Source organism: Notothenia rossii (assembly GCF_949606895.1).
Source record: "Notothenia rossii genome assembly, chromosome: 10".
NCBI lineage: Eukaryota > Metazoa > Chordata > Actinopteri > Perciformes > Nototheniidae > Notothenia > Notothenia rossii.
Genome location: NC_136908.1, coordinates 38,408,027 through 38,424,386, shown reverse-complemented (window position 1 = coordinate 38,424,386; position 16,360 = coordinate 38,408,027). Strand labels below are relative to the sequence as shown.

The following is a 16,360-nucleotide window of genomic DNA, read 5'->3' as shown; positions in this document are numbered from 1 at the left end:
AAGTTATTATTTACGCAAGCCGCCATTGCCACGGAGGAGCACACAGCGTCTGTGAGCGAGCGAGACAGAGAGAGAGCGAGCGAGCTAGAGAGAGCATACCTTTATTATTTAACTAATCACCAAACATTTAGATAAAGGTTTCGCTCCACCCCTCCCAATGCAGTTTGGTTTTCGTGCTCACCAGTCCACTGACACAGCTAACTGTGTCTTTGTGGAAAAGGTTAAATGTATGTTGGACACAAACATGTAGGTGCTGTCTTCCTTGATCTCAGGAAGGCTTTTGACACTGTTGACAACTCCTTACAAAGCTGACACATTTCTATTTTTCGGCAGATTCAATACAGTGGATTAAGTCTTACGTATTGAACAGAAAACAGTGTGTTTTGGTCAACGGTACCAAATCCCCCTACCTTGTCAACCCTGTTGGGGTACCACAAGGTTCCATTCTTGGACCATTACTGTTTTTTCTGTACATCAATGACTTGCCTAATGTATGTCCTGAGTTGAATGTACAAATGTATGCCGATGATGCGGTCATCTTTATACAAGGGAAAAACACTGAAATGATCTCATCTTGTCTCTCTAATGCTTTGGACAAGGTTCAACACTGGCTGAACAAGATTTGCTTCTAGTTAAATGCAAAAAAAAAACAGTAAGCATGATGTTCAGTAAACGACCAGTCAAAATCGAAGGATCCAATGTGTTTTTAAACGGAGCAGAAATAGAACAAGTCCCCCACTTCAAGTATCTTGGAGTCATACTGGACTCGAACTTGACTTTTAAGAAACATATTAAGAAAGTATTCAATTCAACTTGCAAAATGTTAAACAAATCAGACCTTTCTTAACTGTCAATGCTGCAAAGTCATACCTCCACTGTATGATTCTATCCCACATTGAATACTGTTTGACAAACTGGTCGTTTGCTTGTGCCTTAAACCCATAGACCAGCTGTACAAGAGACCTATCAAGGTGTTTGACAGAAAGCCACATTCATACCACCACTGTACCATCCTGGAAAAACACAATTTCTTGAGTTTTGACCATTTTAAGTCTTTTAAAAGTATGTGTTTTTTTTATAAATGTTTACATGGACTGCCCCGCCCTCCCTTAGGGGAATTCATCCACAAAAAACACACTGGACGCTGCACTAGGTCAGAAACCAGAGAAGACTGTGAAGTCCACCGCAGACGGACCACTGTTGGACAAAATCTCCTCTCCATTAAAGGCAGCTCTTTGTGGAATAGCCTCCCAACTGAGATACGGGATTGTCCCACTCTCAATAGCTTCAAAGGTCAACTCAAAGAATGGTTGAGAAACAAACAAACGTGCAATCACCGCTAAATGCACTTTAACACAGGGGGATCTCCTCTTGCACTTTATGTAGCTCGTTTATCTTCTCTTGCACCTTATATGTCGTAGCTGCTATAGTGTACTGCCATGTGGTAAATACTCGTGGTTGCTGCTCTTGCTCTTTTTGCATATCATGGTGTTTTTTTTGCTATGTTTGTAAAATGTAATTTCATTAAATGTTTTATGTGAGGGACTGCGGATGAAATTAGCTCAAAGCTAAATCTGGCCCTGTTACACTTGACACATTTGAATGTCTTAAGTGTTCACTACTGTGCATTGTCCCTGCCAAATAAACAATTAAATACATATTAAAAAATGTTTGTTGTAAAAAATAAAATAAGAAATCATTCCAATGTGTACTATAGCAGGGGTTCCCAACCTTTATTGTGCCAAGGACCGGTAGATACATTAAAAAAAATGTGCGGACCTGTTGTCAATTTTAACTGATTTCAATATTTACTCACCAGCAGGTGGCAACAGAGGCTAATTGTATTTAACAGCCTGAAGAAATACCAATATGCATCCAAAACCTATTAACGTTTAAAACCATGATACAATTAAAAAAAAAAAATTAGGACCGCTTTACAAATATTAATATAATATATCATATAATATAGCCTAATATAGGTGGCAACAGTGGCTAATTGTATGTAACAGCCTGAACAAATAATAGAACAATATGCATCCATAACATATTAACAGTTTAAAACCAGGATACAATTAAAACAAATTAGGACCACTGTACACATATTGATATAACTGAAATGTCAGTGAGACCCCTGGGCTTGTTTGCCAGCAATAATAACGTCGTTCCGGTGCACTCCGACAGCATTTAGCACTACATCGAGATTAAGATTAAACTACCGTAATTTTCGGACTATAAGCCGCGCCTTTTTCCCTATTTTTCGACGCTGCGGTTTATATAACGGTGCGGCTAATCTATGGATTTTTACAGCTAACGGCCAACACCTTTAACTCTATGGGCTCTATGGCCGGTCCGCGGACCCCCACCTTTAAGCGGCGGGTTCCAGCAGGAAAAGCTGGAGGCCGGAAAAGAGTGAGACAGGTAGCGCGCAAAAGTAAAAGTGGAACCGAGAGTGGTATGCCGCTGCTGCGGCTTATATTCAGGTGCGGCCTATAGTCCGAAAATTACGGTAACTTATTTTGGGAACACCCACATACCTATGGAGTGAGAGCCAGATCTCTGTAAATTACTGTTCATGGTAATTTGAAAACAAATGCCGTTGTTGGACACACACCGAACATACACACACACAGCGGAGCTGAGCAGAGCACATACACACACACATCATGCGCCTTTGTGACCGGACATTTCCTTCATACAACGAGTAATAGGGGGAATAATCGGGCCGTTCAATGTGTGTGTGTGTAGAGGTGTGTGTGGTTGAAACGTAGCAACGTTTCAACCACACACACCTCTACACACACCTCTACACACACACACCTGCAGTGGGGAACACAGTGAAGGCGGTGTGTACACGCTAGTGTTGTCACGATACCAACATTTTGGTTTCGATTACCAAGTCAAGAATTGCGATTCCGATTCTTTTTTGATACTTTTCTTTAAAAAAGGGAAACAGTCTTACATGTAATTATTGTGCTTTATTTCACACCAGAACCATAACACACAATTTTAAACAATGAGAACAATAAATAAAATAAATGACAAGAATTCGTATTAAATAAAATTAATACATTTCTTACAGACAGGCCTCGTGGTGTCCGTAGGCTTGCCCTCACTGTCAGAGATATAGCTAAAATACATCAATTTCGCTTCTGGCGTCTTTTTTGTCAACAAACCGAGGCGCAGCGGCAGTTGCACTCCCACTTGCAGCCATGCTTCTCGTTTTCTCACATGCTCTGGCAGCTAGCGCGTGCACAAGAGAGGGCAGGCACTTGAGCGTGCACGAGAGGGGAGGGACTGCAGGCACGGCTGCAGTGCAGGGATTGGAAGCAGAGCGCTGAACACACACGGCTCTTATTAAAACGGCGCTTTCTCACCGGAGTACTTTCCCCCGTCATTCTTAAAGTACCGATACTAATGAAACGGAGGAATCGTAACGTTTTTAACGGCAGGGTATCGCGGTACCTTTCAAGTATCGGTACACCGTGCAACACTAGTACACGCTGGTGCTGCACTTCTCAGAAGCTGCCTCCTGATGCTGCAGCCATTTCATGAAGTGAAGGAGGCTTTACAATAAAAAAAAAATAGCTCTACACCCCTGGCCGCAATGTCCTTAAAATGAAGTCCGAGTTCGAAATATATCTCAAATGTATGTAATGTATGCACTGCCATTCCCCCACAAACATAACAGTCTGCGATTAAACGGTTGTCTCCTGTTTGCTCCACTTCCTGTTGGCGCACCACCTGTAACTTTATCTGCACACGAGAGGCTGAGACCTTATGCTAACCAATTTTGATTTATTTTGTATGTTTTGGATGAAATAATATGACTGGTATAAAATTAAATTAAACATTTTTTTTTTTTTTTTTGATAAAACATTTTTATATATTTATAATTCTGCAAATATTACGATAAACTCACAGCTATTTCGCGGCCCGGCAGTAACACCACCGCAGACCGGTAACGGGCCGCGGACCGGGGGGTGGGGACCCCTGTACAATAGGACAGTAAAAAAAACTAAAAACAGTTCAAAAGCGGAGTGATTAGTAAAATATGCACAAATAGAAAGAAAGAATGCTAACTAGGTAACATAAGTGAAGAATTAACAAGTTTAAAGGATTTGTTATTGGTTGTGATCATATTCTATAGATGTTTGGATTATTGAAAATTGAGTGTTGAGAGCTCTATCCATAAATTCATGTTGTGCTCAAAGTGCACCAGATTGATGCATTTCACTTTAACATTTAAAACAAAATCTTCCCGGGGGTGCATGCCCCCGGACCCCCCTTGAGCAGCGATTCTCAAACTTTTTTCAATAATTTACCCCCTTTGAAAAAGAAATTCAGCCAGGTACCCCCTGATCAGCGCAAAAACTATTTGTTAGGGGAAAAAAGCCTATATAAAGAGGTACAGTACAGCGCTGCACCATCAGTGTCTGATTTATTAAAACAACACCATTGTAACTGAGAAACACTTAAATGCTACATTTCAAATGTTTACAATCCATCACTAACTTCATGGCAAACCAATTTTAACATCATGCAATAACACTAAGACGACATTAGTTGCATTGAACTGATCTTTTTAATAAGTTGTATTTAGAAAGTAGTGAGAAACATGGGCTTGTGCTTCACTGAGGATCTTTGTCCTTCTGACGGGGAGGCTAACTGCAGTTATTACACTTCGCGTTTTGAAATATGTGTAAGTCTAGTCTATTAATATAAAACCCACACTGCCCAAACTTCGTTACTTTTCCAAAAATTGGTATATTTATCTATTTTTTATTTTTATTAACATGAAATAAATCTCACGTACCCCCTGCAGTACCCCCAACGTACCCCTAGGAGTCCGCGTACCCCCATTTGAGAACCACTGCCCTAGAGGATGTGAGGTCCACCCCCAAATAAAGCAGGTTCAAATAATTAAATTGCATACATTTTCTTTTAGTAAACACTGAAAACGGGTCCCACAGACCCAAACAGCACACAAAGGTTAAAGGTAAGCATATAATAATGTTAAAATGTGCTAAATATATACACTGCAAAACACACAAAAAAGAGGAGTAAAAGTAAAAGTAGCTCATGATGACTCTTTTAGTTTTGGAAAGTAGCTCTCATTCTAAAAAAGATTGGTGACCCCTGGTGTAGGGAGAGTTTTAGAAATACAAAATCAAATGTCCTTTTCTGTGAATTTCTAAAGAGGTAATTTATTTCTTTATTTTGTTGTTATATTCTGTATTTGTTTGTAAAGCATATTTGAGCAATTGGAAATGCCCTATACAAATCTTATGAAACATTTATTATTTTTATAATCAACCAGCCAGCCTTGACTGTAAACAACAGCCCAGAATAAAAGTTGCAATGATCCAATCAGAAGATGTATAAATTATGACTGTCAGTCGATTAAAATATTTAATCGCGATTAATCACATGATGTCCATAGTTAATCGCACATTTGTATCTGTTCTAAATGTACCTTAGAGGAATATTTGTCATGTTTTTAATTCTCTTATCAACATATGAGTGGACAAATATGCTTTATGCAAATGTTTGTTTATTATCATTGGAACAATGACAAATATTCTCCTGAATATTTTCAATACAACAACCTGGAACCTATCTCTCTCTCTCTTTCACTCTCTCCCAACCCTGTCTACTTCTTTGCACCGAGCCAGTTGCTCAAACAGACAAGCCTGTTTACAGTTGTCGGCAAAATGCCGCTCCTCTGTCTTCATAACAGTCAAAGCCTGAGACTGAAGTTCCCACTGTGGGTCAAAATAATGCGCTGTGATGTGCAGTCGACACGTTGGATGCTAACCAAATGATCTAACACAGCCCCTCGTCCTCCACAATGTTAATTGTCCTGCAAGCTGTAGCCACCGCCACCCATTTAGCTATTGCTGTTGAAAGGTTGCTGCTCGTAGACGCCGTGTCCAGGCGTCTCCCCGGCAAACTTTCAAGCGTGGTCTGCCGCAAGCGAGCGGCAGGAGCGGGGCTGTCAGCATCAGCTGTGTGCTTGTCTTGCTGTTTAAAACACCTTTTTCTGTATCCATATCTCTTGCTAGAATCTCCCATCATCCAACTATTAACAACAACAACATCAAGCCTTTGGGCTCTGAAACTACGGGGAGGGCCGAGGACAAATATACATGCGTTAATCGCACGTTAAAATAATTAGTGGCGTTAAAAAAAATGTGTGTTAATGCGGTATTAACGCATTAAAGGTGGGGTAGGTAAGTTTGAGGAACCGGCTCGAGATACACTTTTTGTTATATTCCATGGAATGCTCTTAACATTCCGATAGCAATGAATATCTTAAGTGCTTTGACAAAAAAATCCATTAAAAAATGTCATCTGTGGAAGCCGTAGTGCTGTAAAAAGCACGACCAATAATTTTAGCCGGCCCGGCTAAAATAACTGGATGGCCTACCTGCCTGTCAGCTTTCCATCTGTGCACAAACTTATCTTGTGCCTTCATTGGTCATGTGCACATTCGTGTGTGTTGGAGGAGGGGCTCTGTAGTGGCAGATTTGTTCCGGCTGTGTATTTTCAAATTCTAGCGCACTCGAGCTGGTTTCTCCAAAATTACCTACCCCACCTTTAACTTGACAGTCCTAGTATAAATACAACAGGGATCCTTTATCCTTCCTGACCCTTTATTGGTGGTTCTATAAAATGGGTCTGTTATCAGCCTGCAGCCAGGGAGGAGAAATCAGCAGAGCTGCCGTGTGTGAGGAAGTCTGTGGATTGGTCAATTTGGACCAATCAGCGGGGGCTTAACGTAACGGCTCCGCGGACGTAACGTAACGGCTCCACGGATTGGTCCATTTGGTTCCGGGTACCGCATGGCCGTATCGCGTCATAGCTCTGGGCGCGGCTACTGGCCATTCCTACGTCACGATACCCAGGAAGTAAACAATGGACAATGACGTATCTCCAACGAGGCGTTTTGGGGAGGTATTTTCTGTGTTAGAGTTTTACTCGCTACAGGGTGTACTTTGAGGGTTTGTGACTCTGCAGACCGTTTACATGCAGAAAAACCTTCATAACACACAAGGGGACTGAAAAGCATGACATGGGACCTTTAATATAGTTGTAAAAAATTAAAAGTAAGAAATCATTCCAATGTGTCATTGGTAAAAAAAAGTTTAAAAGGGGAGTGATCAGTAAAATATGCATAAATAGAAAGAAAGAATGCTAACTAGGTAACATAAGATAAGAATTAACAAGTTTAAATGATTTGTTATCGGTTGTGATCCTATTCTAAAGATGTCTGGATTATTGACAGGGTTCCTGCTGGTTTCGCCAGCTCAAATTTAAGACTTGTTAAGACCTTTTTAAGACCACTTTGAATAGAATTTAAGATTTGCCTATTTCACGGCAATAAAGTATGAAGGAAAATTGCTATGAAAGAAGAAATACGTCCCATAATTACTTACAAAGTAAATGTATTCATGTTCAACATAAGAACAATGACTGAACATAACAGCATAACAGCACAGAACTGTCTTAGCGTGTTAGACAAAAAGTGTGTATGTGTGTGTCTGTGTGTGTGTGTCTGTGTTAGGGCTGTGCAATTAATCGTATTTTAATCGCGATTACGATTTTGGCCTGCCACAATTACGAAAACAACATAATCGAAAAAAACGATTATTTAGCTTTGCTAGGTTGTGACAGTGCACTACAACATATTTGACCTAATTAATTTTAGTCTAATTTATTTATCATATTTATATATGTTTAGTAGCTTGTGGAAGTGCGCTCCAAAATATTTGTTGATCTTGTTTATTGGTATTTATTATTTTTGATATCATTTATTTAAATATATCATTTATTTAATTAATTTTTGTATTGGTTTTTCAGTTGAATTATACGTTCAGGGTATCCAACAGTTAAAAATATATTGTTGAAATTATTATTTGTTTTTGAAGTTCAATAAATGGATGTTTTCAAAGTCAATGAATAATCGTATTTAATAATCATGATATTAATTATCGACCAACATAATCGTGATTATTGCCATAATTGAGCAGCCCTAGTGTGTGTGTGCGCGCGCGCGCGCGTGTGCGTGTGTGTGTGAGTAACAAGAGCTATATTCAGAGTTCTGCTGCCTTGGCTACACTATTTCATCGTTGCTGTTGTATGATTGGTTTTTAGCTACGGTATTTAGCGTCTACAGCAACTCCGCTTTTAGGGTTGACGTAGACCCAAACGTCGCCCGGAGGTCCCCCGGTGTTGTTGCGGGAGCTACTGAACTAGCTAACGCTGCACTAGCTAACGCTACATGTTTTAAAAAAGAAAAGGAATGGAAGTCTCTTTGAAAATAACTAAAACATATTTACCCATTTGGTCCGACTAAACCATATCTCCTTCCTGCCACGATCAGAAGGTCAGCGTTAACAAAGAGCTCCTTTCCGTGAGCAGAGATGCTGAACTTCTCCAGCTGAAGGCACAAAACAAAACCTCGTCACTAACAGAGAGTAAAACTGTCTCTGCATTGCATGTAGGAAAGTAAGCGAAGAGAATTTAAGAGAACAGAGAAGAGGATGGTGAGTATGAACCTTGATATCAGAGGCGTTCTCCAGCATGGCCTGTCTGGAGGAAATCTCGGCCTGGGAGATGGAGAAATCTCCCTCCAAAGCATTCTGAGCGCGAATACTGGCCACCTGACGCTCGTACTCCAGCTGCGCGCGCCCCACACACACACACACACACACACACACACACACACACACACACACACACACACACACACACACACACACACACACACACACACACACACACACACACACACACACACACACACACACACACACACACACACACACACACACACACACACACACACACACACACACACACACACACACACACACACACACACACACACACACACACACACACACACACACACACACACACACACACACACACACACACACCCACACACACCCACACACACACACACACACACACACACACACACACACACTAAATGTTACTTTTAAAGTGACATTTGGAACACCTATGATTGACAGGACTGTATTAAGAGACTAGTCGTCCAGTTGTTTAACTCTGTAAACATGTGAATCAATATAGGACTTCACCATTACCACCAAACCCTTATAAACAGTCCATACATTTTATTAATACACCATTGTTTACTAAGTAATACACAAACACACACATATATATATTAATACAATGTGAACATTTTTATTCAAACTTATTTTATCTTTTATTAATTTATTTTAATTCTCATGATTATTTAAACATCTTGTTATTTATTTGATTTCAACTTCTCTCTTGAACTTCTTATGTTTTTAATAGTAATTTTTCCCCCCAAGATTTTGATCTTCTTTTTTATTGAACATTTTACTTTTAATTTTTATGTTTATACAAACATATTTATTTAAATGTCTTATAGCACATTGTTACTAGAATGTATTATGTTTGTTTTTACATTTTGTATTCATTTTATCTTAAATGAAGCAAATGTCACAAACCCAATTTTCCCCTGGGACTTTTATTACATTATACTTTGGCTTATTAGGTTTATACAATCATCTCTATTTTGTGCACATTCTTTCTTTAAAGTGCTTTTGTTCTGAACACCTTGCTACAAATGCTGATCTTGCGCAGCTCAAATTGGTCAGGTAGGACTTCTAGTTGTCATAGTAATGACACAGAAAGATAAGAACATATGGGTTTGTGTGTTGCTCACACCGGAAGAACGTTTTGAACATTTTACATTCAAATGTATCCATGGTGAACTTTGAGAGTAAAAAGAGAGATTACATTTATGAAAAACGTAGACGTAACTTCGTACGTGAGTACAGGCGCTCACATGGCTCTGGGTGTGCACGTAAGCATGTGCTCCGACATGACATGAAATGCACAAGTTAAACTTTGAATTTGTCTTTATACGATTGTGAGAATGAGGGTGCATGTGCATGTGTGCAAACAAATCTAGATGAATTAGATTTAGCAGGGTATATGCAGAAATCCTGAGGTCAAATGTAATACCTTTTAAGACCTTTTTTAAACCCTTTCCATACATTTTAAGACCTCATCGCAACTTTGAGGCTTAGACCCCGGCCCCACGAGGACGCATACTGTAAAACGCATACGCAAAGGCAAAAAAGTATTCCGTTCACACGCATTCGATTCATTAATGTGTCCGTTCACACTAGACCGCTGGAGATGCTGGAAACGCTGTAGTACATATGCCAGGCCTGTAAGTGGCGCTGCTGCCACCACAAAATACACCAAAAGCAGCGAAGAAGACCCCGGGGCATGATTGCCATGGTTGCCCTTCTGTTTATTCTCCGCGGTGGACGGCGTGTTCTCCTGCTGTATATCTCTCAGGTAGTCCACCAGCAGATGAAAAACACCCACCTCTCCGAAGAGGACGAGGAAACCGTGCGGCAGAGTTTCCGTTAAAAAAAATGTTCGGCCGGTCAACATGTCCGTTAAAGTTTAAATCTTCTGTACAAAATTAGAAAAGTGCAGATCAGAAGTCTTCTTTGTTATTTATTGAGCTTTAAAACAAATTGATAACGACTCTGTTCTCTGTATAATAATATTTAATAAACGGTGCCTGCCTCTCTTTTCCTCCCCCTCTTCTGACAGCCCAGCAGCAGCAAGAGACGTGGGGAGAGGGAGGCGGGCTATTTCATCGTTATCAGAAAATGATCATATAGGGCTTCCACACGGAGCCGTTGGACCCCCAGAGCGTTGCGTATGTCGGTCTACCCACCTTGGGACCCCCCCCCCCAGAGCGGAGCAAGGCAACGAAACTTAAAATAAGAAGCAGCATTTTACGGCGCGCTATACATGGGGCCGCCTTGAGGGGGTTTCCCGACATGTCGTTTCAGTAAATTAAAGGGTGTTTCATGTTGTCGTTGCTTTGGGACTTCTTAATACCTTGGAAAATGCAGTTTAATACTTTTGAATAGCCTTAATTTTTGCTAAATTGATTTATCAACTTTTAATACTTTTTTAAGACCCCGCGGACACCCTGTTTAGGTTTCAGTCTTCAGATTATTCTGAATAAACACTAAAATAATGTATGCAAACTCTGAATTCCGTTGTCTGAAAATCATGGCTGGCCAACAGTCATGTGACGTATATTGCTTAATAGTTTGAGAAACAATAGAACTATAAGAAAGCCAGGAATCTCCTCTTCCCAACAGTGCACTCAATGAGTTTCAGAGTCAATGTGAACATGATGAGTAAGTCACACATAATGAATGCATCATCGGCACATGTTATCACCTGTTTCTTTATCTTCTTCTTCTCCTTCTTGCTGAGGTTAGCTAACGGGTCGTCGTCCTGCTGCTGGGCCTGCTCTGCGATCACATCCTCTGCACACTGAGAGACAGAACCGTTAGCACTGATCCAGAGCAGAGGAGGACAATAGACAGATTATGGAGGACAAACACACCTTCATGGTGTCACATTCGTCACTGTCCTCCTCCTCTTCATCTTCGCTGCGTGATGCTTTAGCAGGTCTTCCTTTCTACAGGGACACAGATGAATCACATGATGATTACCTGGACAATGCTGAAAACTGGATGGAAGTGCTAAGCTAACAACAGTGCTCCTTTCTTACCTTCTGTTGCTCTTTCTTCCCCTTCTTAGGCTTGTTGTCCTCATCGTTATCTGGCGACTGAAGGAAGAAATGCAGATGCATGTAATTAGAGAAGATGTTTAGATCAATAGAATGAGAAAGGCCTGAGCACACGGCATCTGTATTCCATCATTACAAACCAGAGGTGGAAGGTAAATCAGTACATTTGCTATATTTTACCTTTAGTTGACTATTTCCATTTTTTGTTCTAGTTCTATACCACTACATTATGGAAGCATTTATTTGACTTTTTACTCATATTTAACACACACGAATAGAATCATTTAATGTTATTATAAATGTACAATGAGAGAACGAAATACTTCTCCCTTTTAAAAGGTGCCATCAAAACAAAAAATATCACAACATAAGACATGCAGCATACATACTTATGTAGGAATAAGGAATAAAGTGGAAAAAAAAAAAAATCTGAAATGTAATAAATAATAATAGTAGGTATGTATTTATAATAATAATAATGATATATATGTAGGGGTGTAACGGTATACGTACCGAAATTATTCGGTATGGGCCCTTCGGTTCGGTACACGTGTGTACCGAAGTGTACCGAACGAATATAAAGTTAAACGTAAACATTTTAGAACGTGAAAAACTTTTTGGAAGTAATCTCAGGTGCTGCGTCGCAGCATTCAGTGTAATTTGCTCCCATTGGGTTCAACGAGTCATAGAGCGACCAAGTAATTTCATTGGACGAGAGGAATACTATGAGAGCTGGTCACAGGGATGTGTTCAAATGTCAAAGACAGTTTGAGCGAACCAAAGCTGTTTGTCGGCATTGTTCAACTAAAATTGGTTACTCGGCTGGCAATACATCAAACTTGCACACTCATTTGAAAAGGTATCACCCGAACGTGAATATCACCGGTACCAAAAGAAAAAAGACTGAAGTGCAAACCCAACTCCCAATAGCATTTAAGCCTCCACCACTCGCAAAAAGTTCAGACCGAGCCAAAGCTATTACAAACGCTAAATATCCTTATGTTGCCATGTTAGCAAAGCGCTACCTGGCTGTATCTGCTAACTCTGTCCCTAGCGAGAGGGTGTTCTCCACAGCAGGAGACATTGTTAGTGCCAGCAGATCTGCCCTTTCGGCAAGCAATGTGGACAACTTAATTTTTCTTTAAAAAAAGCATGAAAATACAATGACAAGCTAATGTTCATCTGGCTGCTTAGGTACTAGTACAGGCCAGTTCAAATACAGATTATGTCAGTTCATCGAAATGCTGCACTTTAACCAGTTTAGCCCTGAGCCTGTTTTTCAGGTCTCAGGCTCGAAAATGACATTCTCAGAACAAATGACCATATCTTCCCTTCTAAAAGGGTTAAATTAATAATCTTTTTTCTCAAAATAATTATACACCTGTGAGTTGGATGTAGAGAAGTCAGAATCAATATAGATGTTTTTTTATTTTAAAGAAAATTCAGATTGAACATAGTAAAAAAAAACTGTAAATTATAGTGTCTGTCCAAAAATTCTTTTTTACTTATAGTGAAAACTACCCTTGGATGATGGTAAGGTAGACTAAGAGCTTTAGGAATCCAAAGTACAAAATATAATAAGTACCCTGTATCAAGATTGATGCAAAACAAGTGACATTTGACCTTTTTAGAGAGGTTTAACAGAAAAAAACTCCACCTCTGAGGTGATTTGGGTGGAAATGGGGGTTTTACCGTTTCTCTGGAACCCATTGGTCGATTTTGGTGATTGACATCTCTTTCTGACCGTTAGAGCCAATAGAATTGAAGGGGCATCTCTCCACACACACGCTAAAACAAAAAGGTGGGGGCTTCGCGAACGCAGTTTTGCACCAGAGTGAAGCTGTCTCTAGGTCTGACATCTGAAAACCGAAAAGTAGGTTTATTGCTCATGGATTATCAGAAATCATTTCAAGGGGACACAGACACATTGGATTAACCTATGGATTAACTTCAGCAACGTTTTTATCGTTTTAATGCCATTGAAGACCACTTTTGACCAGACTACCACACAGGTGAGCCATGTTAGCGTTTTTAGCTACCTAGCTCCATATGTTTTGATGTCTGTTCTTGTTATTATCTCTGAGAGTTCGTATAATTGAGTGATAATGAAGGGTACTCCTCAATTCTGTGTCTCCTCACGATGTGAAACGATGTGTTGTTGGATGTGAAAATATAAATAATAAGGTTGAGTGAATTTCGGTGCAGTCATCTGTTAGCATTTTTCGCTCGTTGCTAGTTCAGAGGATCAGCGTTAGCATTGTGGGGTTTAAAAAAAAGAAGAAGAAAAAAAAGATCAGTTAGATGAGTTTCTTCCCGTTTCATGGATATAATACATTCATAGTTTATTAAATGAACATGCCCTCAGACACTGTTTCCTGCGAGATGTTGCAGGAGGGCCCCGGTACCGGGGCCTCTCGGGCTTAACAGGTTTATGTTTGTTTTATTATATTTTGCATTTATTTGAGTGAATATTCACAGTTTAATAATAATTAAAACTGCGGTCGCACTTGTGCGCGCAGTGATGAGCGGGCCCTTGCGTCCGTGCGCCTGTCAGGGAGGGCGGCCGGTCGTCCCGGCGTCAAGCAGACGCGCGCGAGTCCTCGGAAATGAGCCGTTTGTCATTTCTCTAATTTCACGTCCCAGACTCCCAGGTCCTCCGGCAGCAACCGGGAAACGGATGTCGGCGCGCCGTCTGGAAGGAAAACTAATTTCTCTAAAGGCTCGTCAAGGATCGATTATCGAGGAGGCTGTCTGGAGGAGCCGTGACCGAGGATAGACTGATTTAGAGGAGAGAGGATTGTCTCTGGAGGAGCTACAACCGAGGGTACACTGAAGTATTCTCCGGAGACGATTTCAGCCAAAAGTGATGTTTAAAAGAGGCGTGACGCATGGCTGGATGTCAACGAAGCACAGCTCTGCAAACTGTTCCCGTTGTGATAAGTTATTCAAGATGATCAAATGTCCATCAGACTTTCTGCCCTTTACCGTTTGTTTGTTTACTCACTAATCACGTCTGCCCTGGATGTTAGGTTATGCTTTCATTGTGAGGCGATGTTTACAGTGAGAAAAGCTGCTGAGGTCAGTGCAGAAAGCAGAACAGTGTGTATAATATATATCGCTCAATAATATATGTAACAGGCCTACATTTCACACTTTATTTGTAGGCTTTAGGAGATATCTACCAATAAACAGTAGATATTTTTCATGAAACCATATAGTGCTTCACATAATAAAATATACAAGGGCTGTAGCCTGATATTTAGTTATGCTTTAGGAGCTGTTTGTGTGCGTGTGTGTGCGTGTGTGTGTGTGTGTGTGTGTGTGTGTGTGTGTGTGTGTGTGTGTGTGTGTGTGTGTGTGTGTGTGTGTGTGTTGAAGTATTATTTGAATTATTTGAAGGATTAAAGTAACGTGTTATGGCAGGAAAGTTCAATCTGGTATATTCATTTTAATGTCACCTTATATAGAATGTGTGTTAAACTTGTGATTTCTGCATTGAGTGACTTCTGCCTAGCACAGGGGTCGGCAACCCGCGGCCCTTTAAGCCCTCTGCTCTGGCTCCCTTGAGTTTAGACAAAAATAAGAAGGAAATCAAATAAAAGTATTTGTAGGACTATTTATATTTTGTTGCATGGTTGAAAATGTTTCGTATCTTGTATTTTGAGGTGATACTGTGACACATAAATAAAAAACAAAACGGTTTTAATTAGGTCAATTAAAATATGCGTCACATCCTGCTACGGTCCCGCGCGAGCGCCTTTTCTTGGAGGCGAATAACCTGACCCCCGGCTCGATGAGCGAACTATGGATAAATCAAAGAAAAGTACCGGAGGAACACAGGATTTAATTCTGTGCGGACAGAGTTATATGCTTTCACAGCAAACGATGCTGGTTTACCGGTATGTTTGATATGTGGAGAGAAGTTGTCAAAGGTGCTGCAGCCTTTACGTGTCGAGGAACAACACGGGAGAGGAAGACAGCTGACGATCTTCAGTCATAATTCAATGGGGTATGTCATTTATTTCAGAAAACAGTTTTTGTTATATTCCATGGAATGCTCTTAACGTCCCGATAGCAATGAATATATTAAATGCTTTGACAATAAATACATAAACAAATTAATCTGTGAAAGCCGTAGCGCTGTAAAAAGCACGAGGGCTAAAATGATTGGATGGCCTACCTGCCTGTCAGCCTTCCATCTGTGCACAAACTTATCTCGTGCCCTCATTGGTCATGTGTGCGTTCGTGTGTGTTGGAGGAGGGACTCTGTGAGAAAGTCTGAAGGAAGAGGCATATTTGTTCCGGTTGTGTATTTTCAAATTCTAGCGCACTCGAGCTGGTTTCTCCATTCTTACCTACCTTTAACTCTTTTTAGGGTGCAGCTATATGTTTTATTTATTTCAAAGTGGGCCCATTTTAATAATATTTTTTTTTCCTTCAAATGTGCAGATGACTCCTCAAGTGCTGTGTTTAATTTATTTTAAAGTAGGCCTGTGTATTATTTCTAATTCTCCTTATAGGAGTTCTTTGTTTCTTATTAGAGGTTAACAGTTTTATATAATGTAATAAATAGCCTAAGAAATGCAAAAAAAAAATAGTTTTGTCTGATATAACAATAAATACAACTTTATTAGCTATCAAGCTATGAAATATGTTTTGCGGCTCCAGACAAAAAAATGTTTTGGAAAAAGGAGCAAAATGGCTCTTTTGGTCAAAAAGGTTGCAGAC

General features: G+C 40.2%; 1 protein-coding gene across 1 annotated transcript in view; it reads right to left on the bottom strand.

The window, feature by feature from the left end:
• The window catches only part of abcf1 (ATP-binding cassette, sub-family F (GCN20), member 1), a 55,737-nt gene that overhangs the window by 15,543 nt on the left and 23,834 nt on the right, over positions 1–16,360 (bottom strand). Inside the window, exons 7-11 of the mRNA XM_079653135.1 lie at positions 11,615–11,671; positions 11,447–11,521; positions 11,278–11,373; positions 8,559–8,681; positions 8,340–8,440 (exon numbers count right to left, since the gene is read on the bottom strand). Coding sequence (XP_079509261.1) covers positions 8,340–8,440; positions 8,559–8,681; positions 11,278–11,373; positions 11,447–11,521; positions 11,615–11,671 — 452 coding nt within the window. The remainder of the gene's footprint in view (positions 1–8,339; positions 8,441–8,558; positions 8,682–11,277; positions 11,374–11,446; positions 11,522–11,614; positions 11,672–16,360) is intronic.